The following is a 26858-nucleotide window of genomic DNA, read 5'->3' as shown; positions in this document are numbered from 1 at the left end:
TTTAAAAACCACTTGTAAAATAACTGGTTATCTAATGCCCATTCGTCAATGTAATGTTCTCTATAAAATATAGGTTTTACACAACATAGAACAAAAAACAGGATGTTGCATTTTAAACATTTAAAAATTTTAATTGAAAAGAAAAACAGGGATGTTTTACAATGAAACTGCTGCATGTAAACAACAATTTTTTTTAATCTAAAACATCTTGCATTAGTGAAGAAACTTACATGCTTCCAATAACTGAGGTAAGGGAAATCCACTTTTCCATTGGCGTCAACATATTGGTTTGGCTTTATCTGCATAACAGGCGTCGGTCGGACATACACCATTGGCGGGTTGTATGGGTGTGTGTCTAGAATCCAGATACATACTGGAATGTTGTAGTTGTTACCTTAATACAATATTAAATGAAATCAACTCTAACAATCATACTCATATGGCACATTTCACGTTGGAAACTTGGGTAATTTTCAAACAAGCTGATTTTGCAAAGCAATTTAATAGCTAAACTTTTTTTCAAATGAGAATGTTTGTTAGGTTTGATAAGCAAAGTTTCCATAAATATATGTGTGATATCTGCCAATTTCTGCTTGCGAGTGGTTTGTATGGGTGTGAACGTTGTCAAAAATGTACCCAGAATCATGCACTGTGGGCACATTATGATGATAGTAACGCAAGGATTTAACTAAAATATTTAAAATAAGTCCTGTTTATAATTACGACTCTCTTCATAATTTCCTTGAGAATAAAAATACCTGTATCTTTCTTTATTTTTAAACCATAGGTTGGCATTGAGGTTGCCAGGGGCTGAAGACTGACAAATTTATAACTGTGGTCTTCTACCACAAGCTCAGAAGCTGGGGCGAACAGTTGTAGCTGTATCGGCATGGCAGGGACATCATTAATAGGTGGCTACAAATAATGTTTTGTTGCCAGTTTCATTAACGTTTGCCAGGTATTTAATTACAAAGAATAAATACTTCCTAAATGTTGTTATTTTTACCTTTAATTTGGGCATGTTGATAACCTTGTGATATGCCTTAGAGAGTTCATATCTAATTGGTTTTTGACACAGTAGCTGGTGACTATTTGGTTGTCGACAATTACGGTTTTATTACATAGATCCTTTTCTGGCTGTGGTCAACCTATAAACCACAGCTAGAGGACACTTAAGCTATAGATATTAAGGTTGAAGATAAACCAATGCAATTGCTTCAGTTTTAGGCTTCAGTATAAACTAGGTTTTAAAGTAACATGACATTTGTGGTTAATGTTAAAAGCTGCCTATAATTTCATTTCTGCCTGTTATTTCTATTCTCTATATCACTGCATGGGACAAAATTGGTTTTATTCCATAAGGAAATGGAACAATGTTTCTTCTTTCAAGAATTATGTTGAAAATTAATCACTTTCTTAATATGTGGTATATTCCATGCAACCTTAATGACAGGCTTGCATGGCAGTTGTTCTAGATACTACATTTGTGTAAACGACCCAACAAAATATTGGCTGAAAATAAATATATTTACTTTGTCCACAAATGTACTTCATTCAATTTCAACCAGCTACATTGATATTTGGGTATATATTTGACTTAAATACATTTTTTAAAACTTTGTTCATTGTAGCTCAATCTGATTAAAATGAGCTCTATTGGTCTACATGGACTCCCATGTCCAGGTAACAATTTAAATATCGACCAATTACACTTTGCCTTTTATAGCGTTATTTGGGAGCATACAAATTCTTTTTATGCTGGTCTATTTCAACGTTAAAAAACTTGGGGAAAAGTGCAGTAATAAACCCTGTATTGTATACTAGTATAAACAGAGTTTATGACTATACCATGACGTTTTTTTTTTCATCTTGAAATGAATTTTATATAAAATTTTATATTGAAATTAGTTTCCGGCATACTTCGTAATTCACCCGAATCATTTCGTATACCCTTGGCATAATCCTGAATATTTTCAAATTCTTTTCATATCACTGGCATGATTTTGCAAGTAAGGTTTTGATTGGTCGAATAAAAGGTCAACTGGACATGAGCTCCAATGGGATGCTGTTAGATCCACGGGTAATAGTAATTAACCAGTGGAGCTACTTTTAATTAGATTGATTGTAGCTATAATGCTTGATGTTTAAATTGTTTGCGATACAGCTTACGCTAGTGAGAATTAACTAGATAGATAGATAAATAACAATTTAACGTGTCCATATACCACTAGGGTTTCGAACACGCCCATCCAGAGTCCGACCTCCGATAAGATCGGTGGCCTGACTCGGGATGAGGGGAGGATAGAGTTGAAAATGGGCAGAATTTCGAAAATAGCTATTAGTAAAACAGTTAATAGAATTGAAAAAAAAAAATAATAAAAAAAAAAAAAAGTTACAAGCCAAAATGTTTTTTTTAAATTGACTGCTCGGCCAAATATTTATATAATTTGTAGCATTTTAGATGGACAGTCCAAAAATAAATAAGAGAAAGAAGAGAGGATCGGACTATTTAATATTAAAAACAGAATAATTTTGACATATAATTTTGAATGGAGGTCTAAAAGTTTAAAGTCCGATCTATATGGTCCGGGACTCGAGAGAGCAGAGCGACAGGTTGCTCCTCATCGAAGGCATAGCTCGGAGTGAGAATTAACTAAGAAGAATTCACATACAATGTATACTGAACAGCAAAAGTAACGTAAGTTACAATAAGAATACGAATGGTATTTATTTTTAGATAGCATTGTACAAACTGATGTAAACTAATGAAAACAATTAATGAAGCCAAAAGTTTTTTTAACTGCAAGGAATGTAAATTGGCATCAGTCATAAATGATAACAAGGGCAGACAACCCAGATAGAGTAATCAATAATCAATATCGTGTATGTCCACAATTTGCATTCACAACTGCGACACACCTTCTGTACATGGAATGGACGGTTGATAAAGGCCATGGGGATAAGTGGAAAGGTCTGAAGTATGATTGCCTGAAGCTGAGCTGCATTTATGGTCTTGGACGAACGTGATCAATTCTTCTTTTCAGCTTGTCCCATAAATGTTCAATTGGATTTAAGTTGGCACCAAGGGCTGGCCAAGGCAAAATTCTGATGTTATGCTGCTGTAAGAAGTGAACCATAGCCCGAACTGTGTGTGGTCTGGCATTATCATGCTGGAACGTGTATTGCGGATGACGAGCACAAAAGACACTATATGGGGTCTGAGGTCCTGATCAATGTAACGTTGAACAGTAATACCATTACCCCTTCCCGGACCAATATTCTGGAAGACAACTGGGCCAAGTCTTTGATTCAGGCCCATTGCAGCCCATATCATAACACTTGAACCACCCCATGGATCTCTTTCCATCACACACTGATCATCATAACGATGTCCATGTTTACGCAATATTCGAACTCTTCCATTAGCATGCGATATGCAAACCCGAGTTTCATCTGTAAAGATCTCATGTCTCCACTGCTGATAACGTCAATTCCGGTGAAATGTGGCCCACTGTAAACGGTTCTGTCGGTGCTGCTGAGTCAAACTGGGATGACAGGCAGGTCGACGACAACTGAGTGTGTTTATACTGAGTCTACGTCTAACTGTGTCACCACTGATGGGTCGGTTGTGGACTCCAATTGTCTGTCGAGCTGTTTCATTGGCTGTAATGTATGGATCGCGAATATGCAAGTGATGAATATGTCTGTCCTGCCATTGGGTAATGACACAAGGACTGCCACTTCGTGGAAGGTCAGCAGTACTGTTGGTGGTGACAAAACGATCTTGCAGACGATAAATGGTTGTTAAAAGCATTGACAACATTACTAACGCTTTCACCTGCCTGTAGGCATCCGATTGCTTGTTCCCGCTGTTGTGAGGCAAGTCTTGGCATATTCGTACGACATAAATATTGGTGAATAAATTTTTAAAAATTGGGTATTTTCATACCCTTTAATGTCATGAACAAAGAATGCTTTTTGATTTTCACGAGGATCTCTTACTTGACAATCCCATGACATTTTCCAATGGTATGTTTTGATGACGTGCTTCAACCGTAAATGCTAACAAAACGAAATGAAAACTGTTACAAGGGATGATTTGCTTCAAAATTCAGTGGAACCTCGTTAGTCTGGACAGTATGGTTATTAAAAAAAATAGTCTTTCCGGATTACTGAAACGTACGTAATGAGTAACCTCCCTTGATTCACAAACAAAATAAAAACGACACATTTGATTTTTAGAACCAAACATTTCTTCAACCAGTTTTGTTCTGTGAATAAGGCGCTATTTGCATGTCCGTGAGGCCAGTCTACTATTCAGTAGTGTACTGCCAGGTGCTTGTCTTAAAGTTAGAAAATGCAATTAAATCAAATGAAATACTGTTTAAGACATGTTGCACTGTTGATACTAAATGTTTGATTACTAGCGACAACATGTTTTAAATTTTATTAGTCGTGTTTTGTCGTACCGGTTAATTGTAAATCTAGACCACGTGGTTGAGTTAATTTCCACGAAGTGGGTACGTGGTTGAGGAATGCATATTGTTTCTCACTTATATACAATCATTATTAGTTTCTACGTTTACAGATTATATTTTAAACATATTAAATGGCGACATTATAATTCATTTCTGCTATATCTACTGATATAATATAAACGCCAATATGATACATCCCTCCACCCCTAGCACAGAAATGCAACTCTCTCAAAACCGGCATAAAACTGAATGAGCATTGTTCCACTTGTTGCAAGCCAGTGTTTTGATGGCAATAACATAAAGGCGTTTCCTTTGTCTTTATTTTGGGTGACTGGCAATACTCTTGAGTTAAGACACCAAAACAATTATGAACAGTATTCAGTAATAAATCATACAGGTAAGTTAGGAGGGTAGTTACAAAACGAGGTCATGGGGTACCGTAGGGTATGATCAAGAGTTATCCACTTTTTTTTTTTTTATTTTTCATAAAATAAAACAGCCAGACTGGTCATAGATCAAAGAAATTACATTTATAAAAACAACAAACACTTGTGAACACAGGTTAATGGTTAAATAAACTTTTTTGATCAATAAAATATCTCAAAACAGAAAAATAAACTGTGGTGTAAAACCCTGTGCAGCCATTGTATCTCTGTCGATTCGTTGAGCGTTAATTGGCGGATTACTTTTATGTTCAATCAGCGGCGACCGGTCAAACGAAGCAATTTGCCTTTACTTTTTACATTTGGTTGAGAATTATGACCGTCCGGTTCCAGAAGCTGAATATCTGGATTAATGAATACCTTTACTGAATGGTCATTTCGTAAGGTGAGGATTCCGGAATACTGGAGTCCGGACTAACGAGGTTACACCCATTACATTACATGCATGTAAACAATCTAACTTTTCAATTAATTTTTAGCCTCTTTAATAAACTTGCGTTTCTTTTGCTGTTGAGTATATATTTCAGTAATTATCGCGACTCCACCTTTAGTAGGTTAACCTTTGATTCACTATTTTCGACCTATTTTGATGTCTGATTATTTTTATCATTGTTTTCCCCCAAAAATAAATAAATGGATTTGCCACCAATACTTTGTGCTAGCTCAATGGCAAGTAATAAAATTAATTAAAACAAAATAAATTCAAACCTTCGACCGTAGCCACGATGTAGGAAAAACAAAACAAAACCCAGAAACGGAGGTACAAGTCACTTTCTTCGATTTGCTGTTGCATGTGTCATTTCACTAAACAATATTTGGCTACCAGTAATCTGCAACTCTATACCTACTGATGTCATATTTAGTTGTCACTAATAATGATACAGTGTAAGCATAATGCAAACCCCTAAACAGTCTTCTTAACGTGGTACCAGACATTTTGTCCCAAAACCAGTTTGCCCCCACTACATGTCCATGATGAAATAGCAGAAATTTAGCAAAGTACTTGCATAAAACACTGCATCCAAATGTGTTTGTTTCTCACTTTATAATTAATTTGTAAGTGGGAATGTGCGAGTCTTAAACTGTAATACACTTTTTGTTAATAAAGTGTTTTGTTTGTTTTTCTTTGTTTTAGGTTGGGGTTTTTTGCACGGAGGGGAGGGGGGGGGGGGGGGGGGTAGGGGAGGGATTCCCTTTCATATGTAAATCAATATTATATGCTCATTTACAGGTGACAAAGCATGTTTTTCTTTAATGCTGTTAATTGTTATACAAGGTAAAGTAATTTTATGTATGCTGATGAATATTTTGTGGGCATGTTTTACTAGATAAACCACAAAATATGCTTAATCTGTCCAATTGTTGTCTAAATCGACATCTCAATTTATATCAGTATCACAAATTGTGCAATGAAAAGGTATTAACTTTGATTTACTGGTTTTATTTCGTTAACAGTTAAAATTGGGCAAGTGGATTTGTAATCATGCCAGTGAATTTTCAAATACCTTTGTATGGGACTGGAATAGTTCCTTCTAAATTCAAGAGCTGTTTCTTTGTTCCATCGTTAAAAACTGAAACAAAACAAGACAAATGGTTCAATATTTGGTGATGTAAAAATAGTATTTACTCAAATACTACTAAATTACTACATTTGTTGTTCAACCTCTTGCTTGTTTTTAGCCAGCAATTGACACGGTTTTAATCTGCCTGATTTTTGTTACTATAGCTGCTAATTTTCTGCATTGAATTTGCAAAATATAGTTAACTTGCTATACCATCAGGATCTCTTGCCTTGGGCTTTCAAAACACAATCCTTGTTAATATATTAAAGCTGTACAATATAATTATAACATTTACTAGGTACTGCAAAAAAAACCCCACACCTGCAGTTTTAATTAACTGGTAAGTTATTGCCATCATACAATACACAAATGGCAGCTTTAAGAACACCAATGATTTTACAGCATGCCCTAATTGCGAGAGTGGGGGGGGGGGGGGGGGGGGGTAGGGTGTAGGTCAGTTGTAGAGCACTCGCCTGAGGTGCGATGAGTCACAGGATCTATCGTCCTTGATGGACTTGGACGTTTCCACCCATTCCAACCAGGTACATTAAAGGTTGTGGTATATACTGTCTTGTCTAATGGGACAGTGTATTTAAAAGATTATTTCCTAGTTTTCAGTAAGAATAGCAGCAATGCTCTCTCTCCTCTCTCTCTATCACACTTTCAACCAAGTACAAAATAACCACATCAAAAAACAAACAGCCATACAGTGTAAAATATGTTTTTTTCTTTCCAGGGACACTTTTCTAGAAGGACTACCACGGTTTCACATGACGCAGGAATGTAAAACATGAAATTGCTGTTTATCCCCAAAAATATAAGTTTAGCAAGCCAAAATGAGAATGTACTAGTGTAGCATCCTCATAAAAGGTATTTTCATCAATGTGGATTTTAGCCAAGCTTATGGGGGCCCTCTTTGGGTAAATACAAGGTTTCACATGACGCAGGAATCCTGCATATTTTACACAATATTTACCTAAAATACTCCTACATAAAATCTGTGTGCATCATGGTTAACGCAAAAGATTTCCGATGTCAATCGATTTACTTTTTTTTTTTCTTTTTTTTTTAAATATATAAAAACCTAATGACTATGAAGTTCAAAACGAAAATAGCTGAGCGGTTTATCTGGTTTCCAACCGTATCAATACGTTTAACATAACTTAAGTGTAAAAACCAGTGTGGCCAATGTACATGTGTAATGTGCCAGTCCCTTTATCTAAATTTAGATCATAGCGACAATATCTTCTGTGAGTTTTCAGTTCGCTCTATATGTATATATATTTATTTTCCAGCTGTCAATTGCTTTTAACATTACAAAAATATTTTTAAAAAACCTTAAAAACTATTGCTTTGTTTTTATTATTGTTCTTTATTGCTTTTTATACATGTAGATGGTTGAGCATATCTCGTAATAGGGGCAAGTCATAATTATTCACTGGCGTAGGAAGCGGGGCATACCCCTCCCACTTTTCTTGATCCAGTAGCAGGTAGCAGCGATGGGTTGTGTGTGTGTGCCCCCCCCCCCACCCACTTTATGGCACCTTCCTATGCATGTAATATAAACAAAGAAAGAAAGAAGTGTTTTATTTAACGACGCACTCAACACATTTTATTTACGGTTATATGGCGTCAGACATATGGTTACGGACCACATAGATTTTGAGAGGAAACCCGCTGTCGCCACTACATGGGCTACTCTTCCGATTAGCAGCAAGGGATCTTTTATTTGCGCTTCCCACAGGCAGGATAGCACAAACCATGGCCTTTGTTGAACCAGTTATGGATCACTGGTTGGTGCAAGTGGTTTACACCTACCCATTGAGCCTTGCGGAGCACTCACTCAGGGTTTGGAGTCGGTATCTGGATTAAAAATCCCATGCCTCGACTGGGATCCGAACCCAGTACCTACCAGCCTGTAGACCGATGGCCTGCCACGACAATAATATAAACAAGACAGTTATTCAGTTAAAGGTAGAGTAAACTCAAACAAGAGCCTTATGTGTTGGAAAGATGCATACCCGGACCACCAACACATACTGACACTTTAACAAATGAAAACCGCGTAATTTTAGAGTTAATAAAAAAACATGATTATTCCTGCTAACTGTGGGCAGCCATTTTGTTTCGTTTTTGTGACATCCAGTGGTATAGCTTGGGGCGAAGTGACGTCAGCTCTGTCCATCTGCTCTATGCACAGTGTAAACAAACACTCTAATTTACGACAAGGCGCTTCGCTTTCATCAACTTGCCTTGTAAAACAACATAAATGACTTGATAGAATAATAAACTATTTAACTAAATATATTTCAGTTCGCATCAATAGAACGAAATGCATACGGCCTATTGGTATGCTAAGTTTGAGCAAAAACTACCACTCGTGATACCCAAGTGATAATTGTCTTTTCTTTGGGACTACGTAATTGGTCAGTTTTGTGATTTTAGGTGGGAAAGTCTACTTAATCAAGGGTTTTACAGAATCACTTATAGTAATAAAGCAGACGGCTGATAGATTACGATTAGAGGGGTGTCTGTACGGTTAACACACAATACCCTGTGATCTTAATAAAAGAGGCACATCTTTTTAGTGTGTCTAGACACAGTGTCTGGGGACCTGCCAATCAGGAACCACAGGTACAGGTCATGGAAAGAAAATACCAATTAACTAAGAAAACACTCCGATTATTATTTCAGTGCGTGGGTTAATTTATGTACAAACCATAATACAGTTATTTCAACACTTTGACAATGGTGGTTTATTTTGTATTAAACATAAATATATAATTGTTGCTGGCTTACTGGGATGTCTATTATTACAGAATATTGCGATGCATCCGCAAAAATCAGGTATGTTTTGTTTCTTCAGTTCGAAGACTAATTCCTGACGTGACACGTTAGGTATTGCGTAACCACCAGCTTCCCAGAGGGCGAATTCACTGGGATGATACAAAATGGCTGCGCCCATTATATATAATAGCCGTCACATTTAACCATTTTATTAATTAACTATACGATTATACTTGTTGATATTAAGCAATAATGTGCATTATACATTGTTGAATATGCATACCAGGTCAAATGCCTTGATTGTCCCTTCCTTTAATTATGTGATTTAAGAAATATATCATAGATGACTCCCATTTTTGAATGCATGACTCCCAAAATAAAACCCTGCGAGTCACAATGACTCCCATTATGAGATGCTAGGTGGAACCCTGCTACATGAATGTGAAAGGCACTGACTAAAACTATTCGGTAGTGAACAACAATTTAGCTATTACTTTTAAATTACACATTACTTTCAACTTCTAAGTTAACTAATTAACGCAGATGAGTCATGCTAATAGCACAGTTGGTGTTGTATCATAACAAAACAAAAGCTTACCGAATCGGCTACTCTGTGGCCTGAGATCTGCATACTGTGATAAGACATTTAAAACTTCTCGTTTGGTGGCGTCAACATTTTTATACTACAAAAAGAAATAATATACAATTTACATTTTTTAAATATTCACAAATTTTAACTTCAATACATTGCTGATTGAAAACTTCATAAATATAAACTGTATTAACAAAAGAATCGCTGGTTACCCTATAAGGACTCGCATTAATTAACAAATTTAGCAGCTTGTGGAAAAAAGCAGATACCTAATCACCTGAGGTGACCTTTATTGGCTGAGCAGTAAATCAGATGACTATCATTTTTGGAGGTGGGTGGGGTGGGGGTGGTTGTGTGTGGGTATATTTCAAACACATAGTTTTAGTCTAATATATCATCCATTAAACATTTTTATTTAAAATTATTTCCAAATAAAAATAGAACTGCCCATTTACTTCTGGTATTATATAATTAAATTCCATTGAGTTTATTCTCGTTCTAGCCAGTGCACCACGACTGGCATATCAAATGCTGTGGTATATGCTATCCTGTTACATATATACTCTTCAAAATAAAAGAAACGCAAAACCACATTGTCGTAACATTTGGAGAATTGATTTAATTATTGAATGGTGAGTCCGATAATTACCAAATATTGCAGGATTGTTCACAATTCACTCTAGTCCATTGTGAGTAAGTGATAGGACACACCACCAAGGTCAAGGTCATCTGAAGTCAATACCGGGTGTGGCCTCCGCGTGTGTTGACAACTGCCTGGCACCGCCTGCCCATTGAAGCAACCAGAGTACGGATGACGTCCCGGGGGATGGTGGCCCACTCGGCCTGCAAGGCTGCTGCCAGCTCGGGCAGGGTCTGAGGCTGTGGTTGTCGCTGTCGGAGGCGTCGGTCCAACTCGTCCCATAGATGCTCAATTGGGTTCAAATCCGGTGATATCGATGGCCAAGGAAGGACATTAATGTTGTTGTTCTGTAGGAAAGCCGTTGTGAGATGTACTGTGTGAGGCCTGGCGTTGTAATGTTGGAACACTGCGTTGGCGTTGGCCATAACTGGAACGATGTGTGGCCGGAGGATCTGGTCAATGTAGCCCTGTGCATTCAGGTTGCCCTGCACGTGGATCAGGTCAGTTCTGCCAGTGTGTGAGATGGCTGCCCACACCATGACACTACCCCCGCCGAATCTGTCCACTTCCTGCACGCAGTTTGCCGCATAACGTTCACCACGACGCCTATACACGCGACATCTTCCATCATGACGTCGGAGCAGAAATCGGGACTCGTCACTGAACCACACCTGTCTCCATCGCAGTTGAGGCCATTGTCGATGAATCTGGCACCACTGCAGTCGGAGTCGACGGTGTTGTGGTGTTAAGATGACACCTCGAACTGGACGTCTGGCACGAATTCCTACCTCACGTAGGCGGTTCCGTATGGTCTGGTCGGATATCCTGCGCAAACCTGGTATTGCTGCGGCTGTGGAGGTGGCAGTAGTCAATCGTTCCCGAAGGTGGCGTACCCGGATGTAGCGGTCCTGCCCGGGGGTAGTGACCCGTGGTCGACCGGATCTAGGGAGGTCACGTGTTGATCCATGTTGCTGGTAACGGTCCCACAGTCTGGAGATGGTACTTGGGAACACATGGAATGCCCTGGCAACGGCCGTTTCTGGATTCGCCTGCGTCTAGTCGGCCGATGGCATTGTTTCTCTGCGGTTCACTGAGACGTGGCATGTCCTGGATTGTCAACTGTCGGCCAGATACAGAGGCCAGGCAAGCGAACACCCTGCACTTTTATACTGTCGGTGTTCATGTTGCACGTGCAGACAACGCACGTGCAGTGGTGACATGGTTTGCACGTGGCTGCGTTTTTGCGAATATTCACATTTTGGAACTTTATTGTACAGTAGCTGCGTTTTATCGAATGTAACCGTGGGAATGTGTTTGGGACATGCAATGACCTTATATTCACAAAGCATGAACCGGTAGGAAACATAAAATCGGAGTTATAACCCATTTGTACCCTTTTGCGTTTCTTTTTTTGAAGAGTATATATAAAATATTCACTTTCTTTCTAACAACTTATTTAAACTGTTATGTAGAAAGTTTAACGTAATGTTTACATTTCTTGTATTTGTTCCATCACAAACTGTAATAATAATGACAGCATCTTTAAATGGAAAGATTTCCGCCTGTTACGCCCCCACCTCGATTATATTGATACATATATACATGTATAAAGAGGGAACTAACCCTAACCATAACAATAGGGGTTAACGGTTGGATATTTTACTAAGTTGAGGTACGTTTGGGTGCACAAGTGTGATCACTGCAACTGCAACAAAGCAATTTTCTGATATATATATATATATATATTTATATATTATATATATATATATATATATATATATATATATATATATATATATATATATATATATATAGGGTTTCTGCCAGAGGGTAAAACGGGTATGGTGCCATACTCAAAATATTTTTGCAGATTTTTGGTTTTAAACTTAACATTTTGACAAAATTAATTACTCTTAACATTAATATATGATTTTCTTAACCCTAACCCTAAACGTAACCTTTTTGTTCTTCTGTGGTTGCATTCAATTCCATAGCTTTCTGGCAGAAACACTGATATATTATTGCTGTTTTTTGTTAAATGTAAATTATAATCATGTTACAAATTCCAATTTTTAAAAATATCAATAGTTTCTGTCAATCACAAATCTGTCTTAAAGGAAGGGACAATTAAAGCATTTGGCCTGGTATGCATATATTCAAAGATATATAATGCACATTATTGTTTAATATCAACAAGTATAATCGTATAGTTAATTAATAAAACGCTTAAATGTGAAGGCTATTATATATAACGGGTGCAGCCATTTTGTACCATCCCAGTGAATACGCCCTCTGGCGAGCTGGTGGTTATGTAATACCTAACGTGTCATGTCAGGAATTAGTCTTCGAACTGAAGAAACAAAACATACCTGATTTTTGCAGATGGTAAATACCACTTCCAGATGTTTTAGTGGCCCTTATCTTTTTTTATTATATTAATAAATTAACGATCAAGTTAATAGCCTGTTAAAACATATTTCGAATTTAAAAAAAAAGAGGATTAAACATGTATATTAAAATAGTAAACAGTGAAAGTGCTAAGAGGAAAGTGACACTGGCATTTATTATAAATTCAATTAAAAAAAGAGAAACTATAAAACCGCCTGATAGATTACGATTAGAGGGGCGTCTGTACGGTTAACACACAATACCTGTGATCTTAATAAAAGAGGCACATCTTTTTAGTGTGTCTAGACACAGTGTCTGGGGACCTGCCAATCAGGAACCACAGTTACAGGTCATGGAAAGAAAATACCAATTAACTAAGAAAACACTCCGATTATTATTTCAGTGCGTGGGTTAATTTATGTACAAACCATAATACAGTTATTTCAACACTTTGACAATGGTGGTTTATTTTGTATGAAAACATAAATATATAATTGTTGCTGGCTTACTGGGATGTCTATTATTACAGAATATTGCGATGCATCCGCAAAAATCAGGTATGTTTTTGTTTCTTCAGTTCGAAGACTAATTCATGATGTGACACGTTAGGTATTGCGTAACCACCAGCTTCCCAGAGGGCGAATTCACTGGGATGATACAAAATGGCTGCGCCCATTATATATAACAGCCATCACATTTAACCATTTTATTAATTAACTATACGATTATACTTGTTGATATTAAGCAATAATGTGCATTATACATTGTTGAATATGCATACCAGGTCAAATGCCTTGATTGTCCCTTCCTTTAATTATGTGATTTAAGAAATATATCATAGATGACCCTCATTTTTGAATGCATGACTCCCAAAATAAAACCCTGCGAGTCACAATGACTCCCATTATGAGATGCTAGGTGGAACCCTGCTACATGAATGTGAAAGGCACTGACTAAAATTATTCGGCAGTGAACAACAATTTAGCTATTACTTTTAAATTACACATTACTTTCAACTTCTAAGTTAACTAATTAACGCAGATGAGTCATGCTAATAGCACAGTTGGTGTTGTACCATAACAAAACAAAAGCTTACCGAATCGGCTACTCTGTGGCCTGAGATCTGCATACTGTGATAAGACATTTAAAACTTCTCGTTTGGTGGCGTCAACATTTTTATACTACAAAAAGAAATAATATACAATTTACATTTTTTAAATATTCACAAATTTTAACTTCAATACATTGCTGATTGAAAACTTCATAAATATAAACTGTATTAACAAAAGAATCGCTGGATACCCTATAAGGACTCGCATTAATTAACAAATTTAGCAGCTTGTGGAAAAAAGCAGATACCTAATCACCTGAGGTGACCTTTATTGGCTGAGCAGTAAATCAGATGACTATCATTTTTTGGGGGGGGGGGGGGGGGGTGGTTGTGTGTGGGTATATTTCAAACATATAGTTTTAGTCTAATATATCATCCATTAAACGTTTTTATTTAAAATTATTTCCAAATAAAAATAGAACTGCCCATTTACTTCTGGTATTATATAATTAAATTCCATTGAGTTTATTCTCGTTCTAGCCAGTGCACCACGACTGGCATATCAAATGCTGTGGTATATGCTATCCTGTTACATATATATAAAATATTCACTTTCTTTCTAATAACTTATTTAAACTGTTATGTAGAAAGTTTAACGTAATGTTTACATTTCTTGTATTTGTTCCATCACAAACTGTAATAATAATGACAGCATCTTTAAATGGAAAGATTTCCGCCTGTTACGCCCCCACCTCGATTATATTGATACATATATACATGTATAAAGAGGGAACTAACCCTAACCATAACAATAGGGGTTAACGGTTGGATATTTTACTAAGTTGAGGTACGTTTGGGTGCACAAGTGTGATCACTGCAACTGCAACAAAGCAATTTTCTGATATATATATATATATATATATATATATATATATATATATATATATATAGGGTTTCTGCCAGAGGGTAAAACGGGTATGGTGCCATACTCAAATATTTTTGCAGATTTTTGGTTTTAAACTTAACATGTTGACAAAATTAATTACTCTTAACATTAATATATGATTTTCTTAACCCTAACCCTAAACGTAACCTTTTTGTTCTTCTGTGGTTGCATTCAATTCCATAGCTTTCTGGCAGAAACACTGATATATTATTGCTGTTTTTTGTTAAATGTAAATTATAATCATGTTACAAATTCCAATTTTTAAAAATATCAATAGTTTCTGTCAATCACAAATCTGTCTTAAAGGAAGGGACAATTAAGGCATTTGGCCTGGTATGCATATATTCAACGATATATAATGCACATTATTGTTTAATATCAACAAGTATAATCGTATAGTTAATTAATAAAACCCGCCTGCCCATTGAAGCAACCAGAGTACGGATGACGTCCCGGGGGATGGTGGCCCACTCGGCCTGCAAGGCTGCTGCCAGCTCGGGCAGGGTCTGGGGCTGTGGTTGTCGCTGTCGGAGGCGTCGGTCCAACTCGTCCCATAGATGCTCAATTGGGTTCAAATCCGGTGATATCGATGGCCAAGAAAGGACATTAATGTTGTTGTTCTGTAGGAAAGCCGTTGTGAGACGTGCTGTGTGAGGCCTGGCGTTGTCATGTTGGAACACTGCGTTGGCGTTGGCCATAACTGGAACGATGTGTGGCCGGAGGATCTGGTCAATGTAGCCCTGTGCATTCAGGTTGCCCTGCACGTGGACCAGGTCAGTTCTGCCAGTGTGTGAGATGGCTGCCCACACCATGACACTACCCCCGCCGAATCTGTCCACTTCCTGCACGCAGTTTGCCGCATAACGTTCACCACGACGCCTATACACGCGACATCTTCCATCATGATGTCGGAGCAGAAATCGGGACTCGTCACTGAACCACACCTGTCTCCATTGCAGTTGAGGCCATTGTCGATGAATCTGGCACCACTGCAGTTGGAGTCGACGGTGTTGTGGTGTTAAGATGACACCTCGAACTGGACGTCTGGCACGAATTCCTACCTCACGTAGGCGGTTCCGTACGGTCTGGTCGGATATCCTGCGCAAACCTGGTATTGCTGCGGCTGTGGAGGTGGCAGTAGTCAATCATTCCCGAAGGTGGCGTACCCGGATGTAGCAGTCCTGCCCGGGGGTAGTGACCCGTGGTCGACCGGATCTAGGGAGGTCACGTGTTGATCCATGTTGCTGGTAACGGTCTCACAGTCTGGAGATGGTGCTTGGGGACACATGGAATGCCCTGGCAACGGCCGTTCTGGATTCGCCTGCGTCTAGTCGGCCGATGGCATTGTTTCTCTGCGGTTCACTGAGACGTGGCATGTCCTGGATTGTCAACTGTCGGCCAGATACAGAGGCCAGGCAAGCGAACACCCTGCACTTTTATACTGTCAGTGTTCATGTTGCACGTGCAGACAACGCACGTGCAGTGGTGACATGGTTTGCACGTGGCTGCGTTTTTGCGAATATTCACATTTTGGAACTTTATTGTACAGTAGCTGCCTTTTATCGAATGTAACCGTGGGAATGTGTTTGGGACATGCAATGACCTTATATTCACAAAGCATGAACCGGTAGGAAACATAAAATCTGAGTTATAACCCATTTGTACCCTTTTGCGTTTCTTTTTTTGAAGAGTATATATATATATATATATATATATATATATATATATATTATATATATATATATATATATATATATATATATATATATACACATATATATATATATATATATATGTATATATATATATATATATCTATCTATATAAAAAGAAAGAAAAAAAACAAAAAAAAAAAAAAGAGGAAAAAAAAAAAAAAAACCGCCATACAACCAAAGCCAAAATTAAAAGATACACATATTTATAATGTGCAATTTTCCCGAAGGGGGAGAGGATTACTGCCAGATAAGCCCCCACCCAATACCGAGCAATACACTTATACTCACACACTTGCATACCACAAACATATAACATATATACACAGCTAAAAGAAATGTCCCCATCCAGCCACCATAAAAGTTTGGTAGACCTGGTAGAGACATATAAATTGATTAAAAAGAATAAATATGTTAAATAATATCTTTAATTATTAAAAAACCCATTAACCATGGCCCCGGAGAAACGCAGCTACGCGCGACCAACCCGCTACCAAACAAATTTTGACATAGCCGGCAGAATCGCACGGACTGCCCGGCCCCGGGACATAGACAACCACTTACACAAATAAAGATAATCAAAGATTAGATTAATAAAAAAAAAAATTGAGTTAAAATAATTAATTAAAATAATTAATACAACGAGACACGCGGCCGATCGATAGCTGTAGCCAGTATTTACATAGCTGTCACCTTGGTCTGACTCTGGCGTCACAGCTAGCGACACGAGGTAGGCCGTGGAAATATCGATCGGTGTGCGTCAGCAGAATTTGAGCACTCAAGACATTCAATGTTAAAATAAATATAGTTTATCTTGAGTGCAAGAGGGTTTAAAATTGCTTATTAAATTAGATTAATTGGTCTAGTATTTATAATACCAGGCCAATTAAAAATTACTTAATAGTTAATAATAATAGTAAGCAATAATAATAATAATATGCCAAAGAATAAGGGGCAGACCGCCGAGGTGGGCTTAGCAAACTATACTATGTTATTATCCCTATATTTATAAATATTTCAATTTTAATTTATTATTATAATATTTTTAACCATAATTAATAGTAAACTAGTTGAGCCCGTACCCCCGGACGAGCGCATATCGCAAAGCGAGTTCTAAGTGGGGGCTACTCGCCTGTGGGTCGTAGCTAAGCAATACAATTAATTTACAAATTAAGTTATTAATTAATTTAATCTATACTTTTCAACATATTACTTAAATATTCCTATTAGTTTCCAACACATAGGCTATTAAAAGTCTGTCTATTATTGCTTTATACTGTTTATCGGGATTAAGTAAATTAGTTGGATTAAATACAATTTTATTTTTAGCAAAATTATTAATTAACTTAGTTCTATTTTTATTGTATTTAGTACAGAAGAAGAGGTACTGACCCACATAATATGGATGGGTGCAATGGGGTGCAATTTGGACTATTAATCTTTCTTAATTTAAATTTAGTTTGGTTAAGACCAATAGATATACCCATTGTTAATCGAGCTATTGTTCTAGTAGCCTTTAAATTAAATGAAAGTGGGTCAGGTGTGGAGACATTAGGTTTAATATTAGCGTGCCATGCTCTCATCATGTGCTCCCAGTCGGTTTGCCACAGGCGATCAATGCATGGCACGACCATAAACATTATTTCATTATAATTATATTTAATATTAATTTTAATTTCATTATCTAATAAAGATGTTTTGGCATACACATGTCTGCTGTCTCGTTACCGCGTATACCGCGTGGGCCGGGACCCACTCCAAAACGATCTCAACGCCGCAGTGAATAATTTTATTATAAAAACTAAACATGTTTTTTACAATTTCTGGTCTGATACTGTGGGAGCCACTAATGGACTGCAGGGCACTGAGGCTATCTGAAAGAATAATACATTTATTCTGGCCGTCTAGTTTTTTATAGTTGTTTAAAATCCACACCAGGGCATATTGAATAGCCAACAGCTCCGTGGTGTAGACTGAAACCGTGTCAGTCAGTCTGGCCCTAAAGTGACTGTATCCATTTATTTCTTTGACGGTAAAGGCCATACCCGCCCTACCAGTTATGAGGTCTTTAGAGCCGTCATTATAAATTTGTAAATAATCTTTATAAATTTCCCCCATTATAATTCTAAATAAAGTATTCTTAAAAACTGGTAGTTCAATTTTAGATAATTCGTTTTTAATTTTAAAAAAAAGTTAACCTTAGGCGGTATGAGAGCCCATGGGGCTTTGAATCTAGCACTATAATCACTCATAGGTAGATTCGCCACCCCAAAATCGTAAGCCAACCTGTTTAGATAAGAAAAAATGAATATATTAGAGTCCCGGAGTAGACAGGGAAACTAATATACATGTGTATTTACTGGATTATTAGCAACCAGATTTCTTACTTTATAAAGATGTTTCAGTCCCTGTTTTATGCGTCTGAGGGTAAGTGGGAGCACACCCAACTCAGCTAATACACTATCATGGGGCGTGCACACTGAGGCCCTTATAATAATACAGAGGGCGCTGTTGTACACGCTCTCATGTTTTTTTAGTTGGGCGTCACTGGCACAGCCGAAAGCCTGAGCCCCATACTGCAACCTTGATACTATAAACGCCTCGAAAAGCATGTGTTTTTCTATCGCTACCCATGGGACTGCTGATAAAAAAATATATAAGATTTATGTAATACTTACAGGTGCCAACTATACATTGGTTATATGTTGCACGAATGAAAGCCTCTGGTCGAAGGTCACTCCCAAAAAGCGGACCGAACTGGTTACTGGTGGTAATGTTAGGTATAACTATGCTTACCTCTTGTTCGGTTTCTTCAGCATTAGAAACATTCTCAGTCTTCCTCTTTTCCTTGGGGGTAGGGACACCGGAAGACCGAGATTGGGCTGTTGCAGCTGGAGTGATGTTGCCAACTACCACTTGAATGTTGTTTGTTCTTTTATTCAGTTGAGGTGGTTGGAGGGGGGGGGGGGGGGGGGGGATCTGGGAGAAACAGGTACAGAAGCCTCTGCAGAGAGGGTGGGGGACTCCGACTGGGGGGTACCCACTTCACTCGGTTGAGGGTTAGTTTTAATTCGCTTAGAAAGCGAGTAGGGTGTGGAGATAATGGCAGTTAGTATCCTCCCCCTCATCTACACTGGACTCTGGGTCCAAACTGTCTTGTTCCAAACCAATGTATACACTGCCCGAGGAGTCAGCCGGCAATTCGGAGATGCCACTAACATCCAGGGACAAGCGCGCATCGGGCGGAATGTTATAAGAAGAGTCAGCGGTCGCCCCCCCCCCCCCCCCACCCCCTGCCCCCGAGCAGCCTGCCCACGGTCAGTTTGGCTCGGGGGTCCCGGGGGTCGGACGAATCCCGCTTTATCTTTTTTGCTGGCGTGGAAGAGCTGGATGGGATCCAGGCAAGATTTGTATGATAAAAGCCGGCGTGGAAGAGCTGGATGGGATCCAGGCAAGATTTGTATGATAAAAGATTTGGGATGATAATTATGATAATTAGCCTTATCGACTGAGGCCCTCAGAGAATTCATGATTTCAGAGACAGTTTAATGAACATACACGCTAACAAGAATACTTTTTAACTTACACAATATTCAGAATAACGACGGGCATCTGGCAATGCACGGCGCTATAACGAAATATTGGGCAAATAGGCCACGAGACGTAAACAAAGGACAGAAAAAAAAGAGGACAAAGTTACAAATTACACAATAACACCAACAAATTACAAATACAAACTTACACACCACAATTACACTTGCTCGGTAAAGATTAGTTAATACAAAATATAGTTTAATTATCAAAGATGGCGATGAATTTTATTTTAGTTTCTTCAGAGCTCCAAAAAATAGACCATCCGCCTCCCGGAAATTGCTCAGATGTATTCCGCACAATTATACACTTGTACCATGTACTACCAATAAACTTTCTTCTAGCTATAAGGTGAGTCACTTAGGTTCGCAGATAGAAACAGACGGGGAAACCAGACTCTCGGGACCAGGGCCCGTATTTTCGAAGCCATCTTAGCTACGATATGTCGAAAATCCGTCGTATCTTAAATCTACGACATTCGTATTTTGCTCGTAACTAGCTACGATATGTCGTAGCTAAGATGGCTTCGAAAATACGGGCCCAGCTCCGCAACAACCAGATAGAAAATAATAAAGGTACATTAACTAGATTATTATTATCTATTAACTTTATCTTTCTGGGGCAGGAATCAAAAACGGTACATGTATACGGTTACTGACTAGTAGTATGTCTGTCTGTCTTAGTCGACTCCCTGACTAGTATGACAACTTTATTGGTAAACAAATTAAAACATGCTAGAGCACTCTGCTTTTTAACCAATACTCACCCTACAAGGGTTAATCCCTTCAAATTAGATAGCTAGGCGGTGGCTCTGAAAAGACGTTGGAAAACATTAGAATAGGGACTTCCTTAACACCAAAGTAGGATTCACATACAGATAGCATGCACATCACATCAGTACACAGGGTGCATTGACTAATGATAACAATGCACCCGCACCCATTTAATGGCCCAGCACGTACTCTAATAAGGAGCTGGACAAAAGAATACCAGCTCCGAGTACACAACTGCACTGCACCAAGGGGAAACTGGACAAAAGAATACCAGTCTACCCTACCCAATCCCAAATACTTGCTGCTGGTACTGTACTTGGTGACACGGAAAAGGAGAAAACAACGGCCACAACAACAACGTCTGGAACCCCCCGGAACAACTGCCTTGTCTACCGGTGTCTACACAATTGCACGAGTCTCCCCTGGGTTGTCATGCCACGACCAGAAGCGGTCAGGCCCTTTCTAAGGGCCCTATGGGCAACCTAGGGAGACACCACAGCATCGTAGAGGTCTAATTAACGAGCCTAGGCCGGCTCTTGTTCCCATGACAGGCGTGCGCTACAACAGCTTGTTCTGAATGTGCACGTAAAACCCTTTGACCTGACCTGACCTGACCTTGGTTAATATGGGAATTATCCTGTATTGTGATGGCTTGTAGGTAGATGCTTTCATTGCCGAGTGCGGTAATTTCGAAACAAAATTGTCGGTGAAACATTACGGAAGATTTCACGTTTTGAAAATCCTACATCATAGGAATCATCAAAGTTCTCATCTAAGGTAAGTGTGGTCCTTTTTAAAAACTATATGATCATTTCGTTTATATATTTATACATATTTTTGTGAAGTTTGATTAATTTTGCACGTGGCGAAAGTAGTCTACGAAGTCCCGGAAAAAAGGTAATTTTCCGAAATAGAACATAAAAGTTCCGAAAATTGAAAATTTTTCAAGATTGCAATGACGTCACTTGTATTATAGAAATTATTTCCAAAATATATTTTTATATTGCTCAAACATTTATTATTAATGAATATGTGCCACAAAGTTGTAAAAAAAAATTGTTATCTGAAGGATGTTTACAGATTATAAAATGACCACCAGAAATATGAAAGGAAGCCATTTCAGGTTGATTGAGGTCACGTGACCACTTTTCTCAATACTCTTTGGTCCATTGGTAATATTTACAAAACAAATTCACGTGTGGCATTGAAAAAAAATTGTTCTGCTTTAGATTTTTGTTAGCTAAAAAAAATAAAAATTGGTACAATGAGTATTATTGATAAGAATAATGATAATAATGAACATTAAAATGTAATCAAAATTATTAATATATATTTCTTTTTAATTAGTTATTTTATATCCCAAACAGTGACCCATAACTAGTATATAAAAAAGTTGTGGTATGTACTGCTTGTCTCTGGGAAGGTGCCTAAAAGATACCATGCCTAGTTGCTATAAAATTTTGTTTAAAAAATTACCAAGTGTTTGACATCCAATAGGTGATGATTAATATGTCAATGTGCACTAGAGGTGATGTTAAAACAAGTTAAAAACAAATTTGTATATTGCTATAAATAACTTAAACCATTGTATTTAAATATACTCTTCAAAAGAAGAAACGCAAAACCACATTGTCGTAACATTTGGAGAATTGATTTAATTATTGAATGGTGAGTCCGATAATTACCAAATGTTGCAGGATTGTTCACAATTCACTCTAGTCCATTGTGAGTAAGTGATAGGACACACCACCAAGGTCAAGGTCATCTGGAGTCAATACCGGGTGTGGCCTCCGCGTGTGTTGACAACTGCCTGGCACCGCCTGCCCATTGAAGCAACCAGAGTACGGATGACGTCCCGGGGGATGGTGGCCCACTCGGCCTGCCAGCTCGGGCAGGGTCTGGGGCTGTGGTTGTCGCTGTCGGAGGCGTCGGTCCAACTCGTCCCATAGATGCTCAATTGGGTTCAAATCCGGTGATATCGATGGCCAAGGAAGGACATTAATGTTGTTGTTCTGTAGGAAAGCCGTTGTGAGACGTGCTGTGCGAGGCCTGGCGTTGTCATGTTGGAACACTGCGTTGGCGTTGGCCATAACTGGAACGATGTGTGGCCGGAGGATCTGGTCAATGTAGCCCTGTGCATTCAGGTTGCCCTGCACGTGGACCAGGTCAGTGCTGCCAGTGTGTGTTGGCTGCCCACACCATGACATACCCCCGCCGAATCTGTCCACTTCCTGCACGCAGTTTGCCGCATAACGTTCACCACGACGCCTATACACGCGACATCTTCCATCATGACGTCGGAGCAGAAATCGGGACTCGTCACTGAAACCTGTCTCCATCGCAGTTGAGGCCATTGTTGAATCTGGCACCACTGCAGTCGGAAGATGACACCTCGAACTTGGCACGAATTCCTACCTCACGTAGGCGGTTCCGCACGGTCTGGTCGGATATCCTGCGCAAACCTGGTATTGCTGCGGCTGTGGACTTCAATCGTTCCCGAAGGTGGCGTACCCGGATGTAGCGGTCCTGTGGGTAGTGACCCATGGTCGACCGGAACGTGTTGATCCATGTTGCTGGTACGGTCCCACAGTCTGGAGATGGTGCTTGGGGACACATGGAATGCCCTGGCAACGGCCGTTCTGGATTCGCCTGCGTCTAGTCGGCCGATGGCATTGTTTTCTCTGCGGTTCACTGAGACGTGGCATGTCCTGGATTGTCAACTGTCGGCCAGATACAGAGGCCAGGCAAGCGAACACCCTGCACTTTTATACTGTCGGTGTTCATGTTGCACGTGCAGACAACGCACGTGCAGTGGTGACATGGTTTGCACGTGGCTGCGTTTTTGCGAATATTCACATTTTGGAACTTTATTGTACAGTAGCTGCGTTTTATCGAATGTAACCGTGGGAATGTGTTTGGGACATGCAATGACCTTATATTCACAAAGCATGAACCGGTAGGAAACATAAAATCGGAGTTATAACCCATTTGTACCCTTTTGCGTTTCTTTTTTTGAAGAGTATATTTGGTTAGATTTTGTAAAACACACACACACATACACACACACACACACACACACCACAAATACCATTATACACAAGTAATAGTTATTTCTCTGTTTCAGAAAGTCTAGACTCCAGTCCATGATGCCACCACCAAGAAAAAGGATAAAACTAAATAATGATACAAAAGCTGGAGTTCTTCGGGAATATTTAAATAATCATTTTCATTCAGTCCCTGCAGGAGATGAGCTTTTAAATGGACATGTGCTTTATTTATACCTGTTGAACAATTCTAGACTGTCAGAAACGGACAAATCAATTAAATGCAAGTTTTCACAGGAACAAGCTCAATTTATACCCGTGTTAAAAAACAAAATAAGAGGGTTGATGAACAGAACAGTAAAGAAGTTTAGAAAATTAAGCAATAAAAATGAATTTGACAGATTCAGTGCCATTAGCAGTGAGCTGTGTTCAGTGACCTGCACTTTGCACAGTGGACTATTCAGTCATTCTGATGAAGTTAATGATCCATCATCAAGTACCGATCATAGAAAAGTTCTGTCACCACGTTTTGATTAGAATGTTCCATCAGCAAGTACATTTAAAATTTCAAAGCTACACTGCCCTTCATGTGACAAATTAAAAAAACGTTTAAAATCAGCTATCCAACAGAAAGTAAACATGCAGAAACGACATCTAATCATGACCAACCTTCTTTGAACAAAACTGCACAAAAAACAAAGTGTAACTGCTAGAGTTTTAAATCAGAAAATTAGGAGAAAGGATATTAGGATTGAAACACTAAAAACAACACGTTTACAAAGTTCTACATGTGCACATAAGGCCAAAGTCAGAAATTTAATAAGAAAGAACAAAAGATTTAAAAATATATATAAATGTTCAGATCAATTTATGACCATTCAAAAAGAAGCTGATGTAGAAATTGATGCATTAAAGAATAGACTGTAGACAAAACATGAACAGGTTGGCATATTGGAAGATGAAAATAATATCTTGAAAGAGCAGTTGTAAGGCAGTTTAGCTGTTGAAAAATGCAGCACTGGGCTTTGTTGAATGAACTACCGTCCCTGAAAGTTTCATTAGAATCTATCCAATTTTTAAAAAGTTATGACAGTTTGTGTTCAAAGTGAACCGTGATAAAGTTTGTTTTATTTTGGTAAAAAAATAATTAAAATGATTAATTAGGTAATAAATTAAACTATGAACTAACAGAAAACTGCACCAAAAAAAGGCTCTATGCATGTTGAATAAACTACCTTCCCTGAAAGTTTCATTAGAATCTATCTAAAATTAAAAAAGTTATGATACTTTCTGTATTAAAAGTGACCGGTAATTAATCGAAAAGGTCACAACTTTTCTTTTGTTTTAGTAGTAAAACAAAGCCAAAAAATGGGCGTGGCACCACATCTTGAAAATGTCATAACATTTTAAATATTGAACCTAGAACAAAAATTAAAACTGCATTTTAAAGCATTTCCTGGGCTCTGTAGAATGATAACTGATTTATCTCTATCTTTGTAGGTTACATTTTTTTGTCACATACCTAATAGGCTACATCAAAGGGACACGCCCTAGTTACGGCTAGTTGTTAACCATTACGGCGTTGTTTTTCGCTATTAAACCCATAATTTTTTCACAAATAAAATTGCACTTTACTTACCGTTTATTATTTAAAATATACATTTCCATTCACCTGAAGTGCTTTTTTGTAATCCTGGTAATCCTGATGTTTGTAAAACCACGAAATGCATTTTTTGTTAATCCGCGTGCACTCGAGAAAAAAACGTTAAGCAAGCGAGGTCCAATCTATTTTTCAGAAGGAATCTTCCTGTATAAACGTCACAGACGTTGGTATACCACGTGACCGTTATCATTTTGGTTCGGTTTGTTTTCTTGTGCACGGTTCGCACAATCAACATCCGATTTGTTGCTGGCAGATAAATGGGAGGAAGATGTGTACATTGTACATCGTCAACCTAATCTAGAAATCCCAGTATTTGTGCTGAAGAGAGAGGATGGACAGGGAAGGAGTCGCACTTTACACCGCAACCTTCTCCTGCCAATCACTTCTCTTCCTTTTATTTTAACCGATGAAAAGCCAAGAAGGATACTGCCTGACACACCACCAACGACGACAAGACTGCGACCGCACCTACCAAAGACACCAGTGAGAAAACCACAGTCATCAGAATCCAATGATGGAGCAACCCCATCTGGAGATGATAGTTTGTTGGAGGATGATTCTGATGGGTTTGTGTTTGGTCCTTCAGTTCAAGAACCTCCAGTGGTCAGCGCCCCAAACATCGCTGTCACAGATGCTGGAGAAGGAACTGGTTCAGGAGATACCACCTAACCTGACATTGCGATCAGCAATGGTGTGGAAAAGGATGAAGAACCAGAAGAAGAACCGTTGGAAACAGAAATCTTACCAGTGGATCAACAGTTGGATCAAGATGATGAACGGGATTCTATACCAGCGTCCATAGGATCCAATGGTGAGCAAGATGGTGTCAGCTCCCATGATTCTTCACCAGAATCAGACCATGAACATTCGGAAAATGTCGACTACTTTCGGTTTCTGAGAATGTAACAGGCCGAATTGTCCCGACTGTTTAACCTTTGCCGAAGTGAGAATTGTGGGATAGCCAATTTATATTGTTAAAAAAGCACATGCAGTTTATAAAATGACGTGTTATTATAATGTTTGTTGTCATCGTAATGGCTACGAAGCGTGTTGCCGCTAATTCAACAGGCTGTGTATTGACATTCAGTGTTGCATATAAAAAAAAAAAAACTATCCAATTTAGTTCTAATAACACCTCTGAATTGTAAAATGTCTTCCCACTGGATTACATAATGCAACTATGACGAA

At 38.5% G+C, this 26858-nt stretch overlaps 2 protein-coding genes across 2 annotated transcripts in view; one reads left to right on the top strand and one right to left on the bottom strand.

Annotated features, from left to right (window-relative positions):
- The window catches only part of LOC121371011 (tumor susceptibility gene 101 protein-like), a 30523-nt gene extending 7016 nt beyond the window's left edge, over nucleotides 1-23507 (bottom strand). The window contains exons 1-4 of the mRNA XM_041496616.1: nucleotides 23475-23507; nucleotides 9869-9953; nucleotides 6427-6492; nucleotides 231-394 (exon numbers count right to left, since the gene is read on the bottom strand). Of these exons, the coding sequence (XP_041352550.1) occupies nucleotides 231-394; nucleotides 6427-6492; nucleotides 9869-9953; nucleotides 23475-23507 (348 nt within the window). The remainder of the gene's footprint in view (nucleotides 1-230; nucleotides 395-6426; nucleotides 6493-9868; nucleotides 9954-23474) is intronic.
- Nucleotides 1-26858, top strand: part of LOC121370734 (oncomodulin-like) — a 231022-nt gene that overhangs the window by 117041 nt on the left and 87123 nt on the right. The window lies entirely within an intron of this gene.

This window comes from Gigantopelta aegis, chromosome 4, assembly GCF_016097555.1.
Source record: "Gigantopelta aegis isolate Gae_Host chromosome 4, Gae_host_genome, whole genome shotgun sequence".
In the NCBI taxonomy this organism is placed as follows: Eukaryota; Metazoa; Mollusca; class Gastropoda; order Neomphalida; family Peltospiridae; genus Gigantopelta; species Gigantopelta aegis.
Note: the sequence above shows the minus strand (reverse complement) of the source record. Positions and strands in the feature narration are given on the sequence as shown.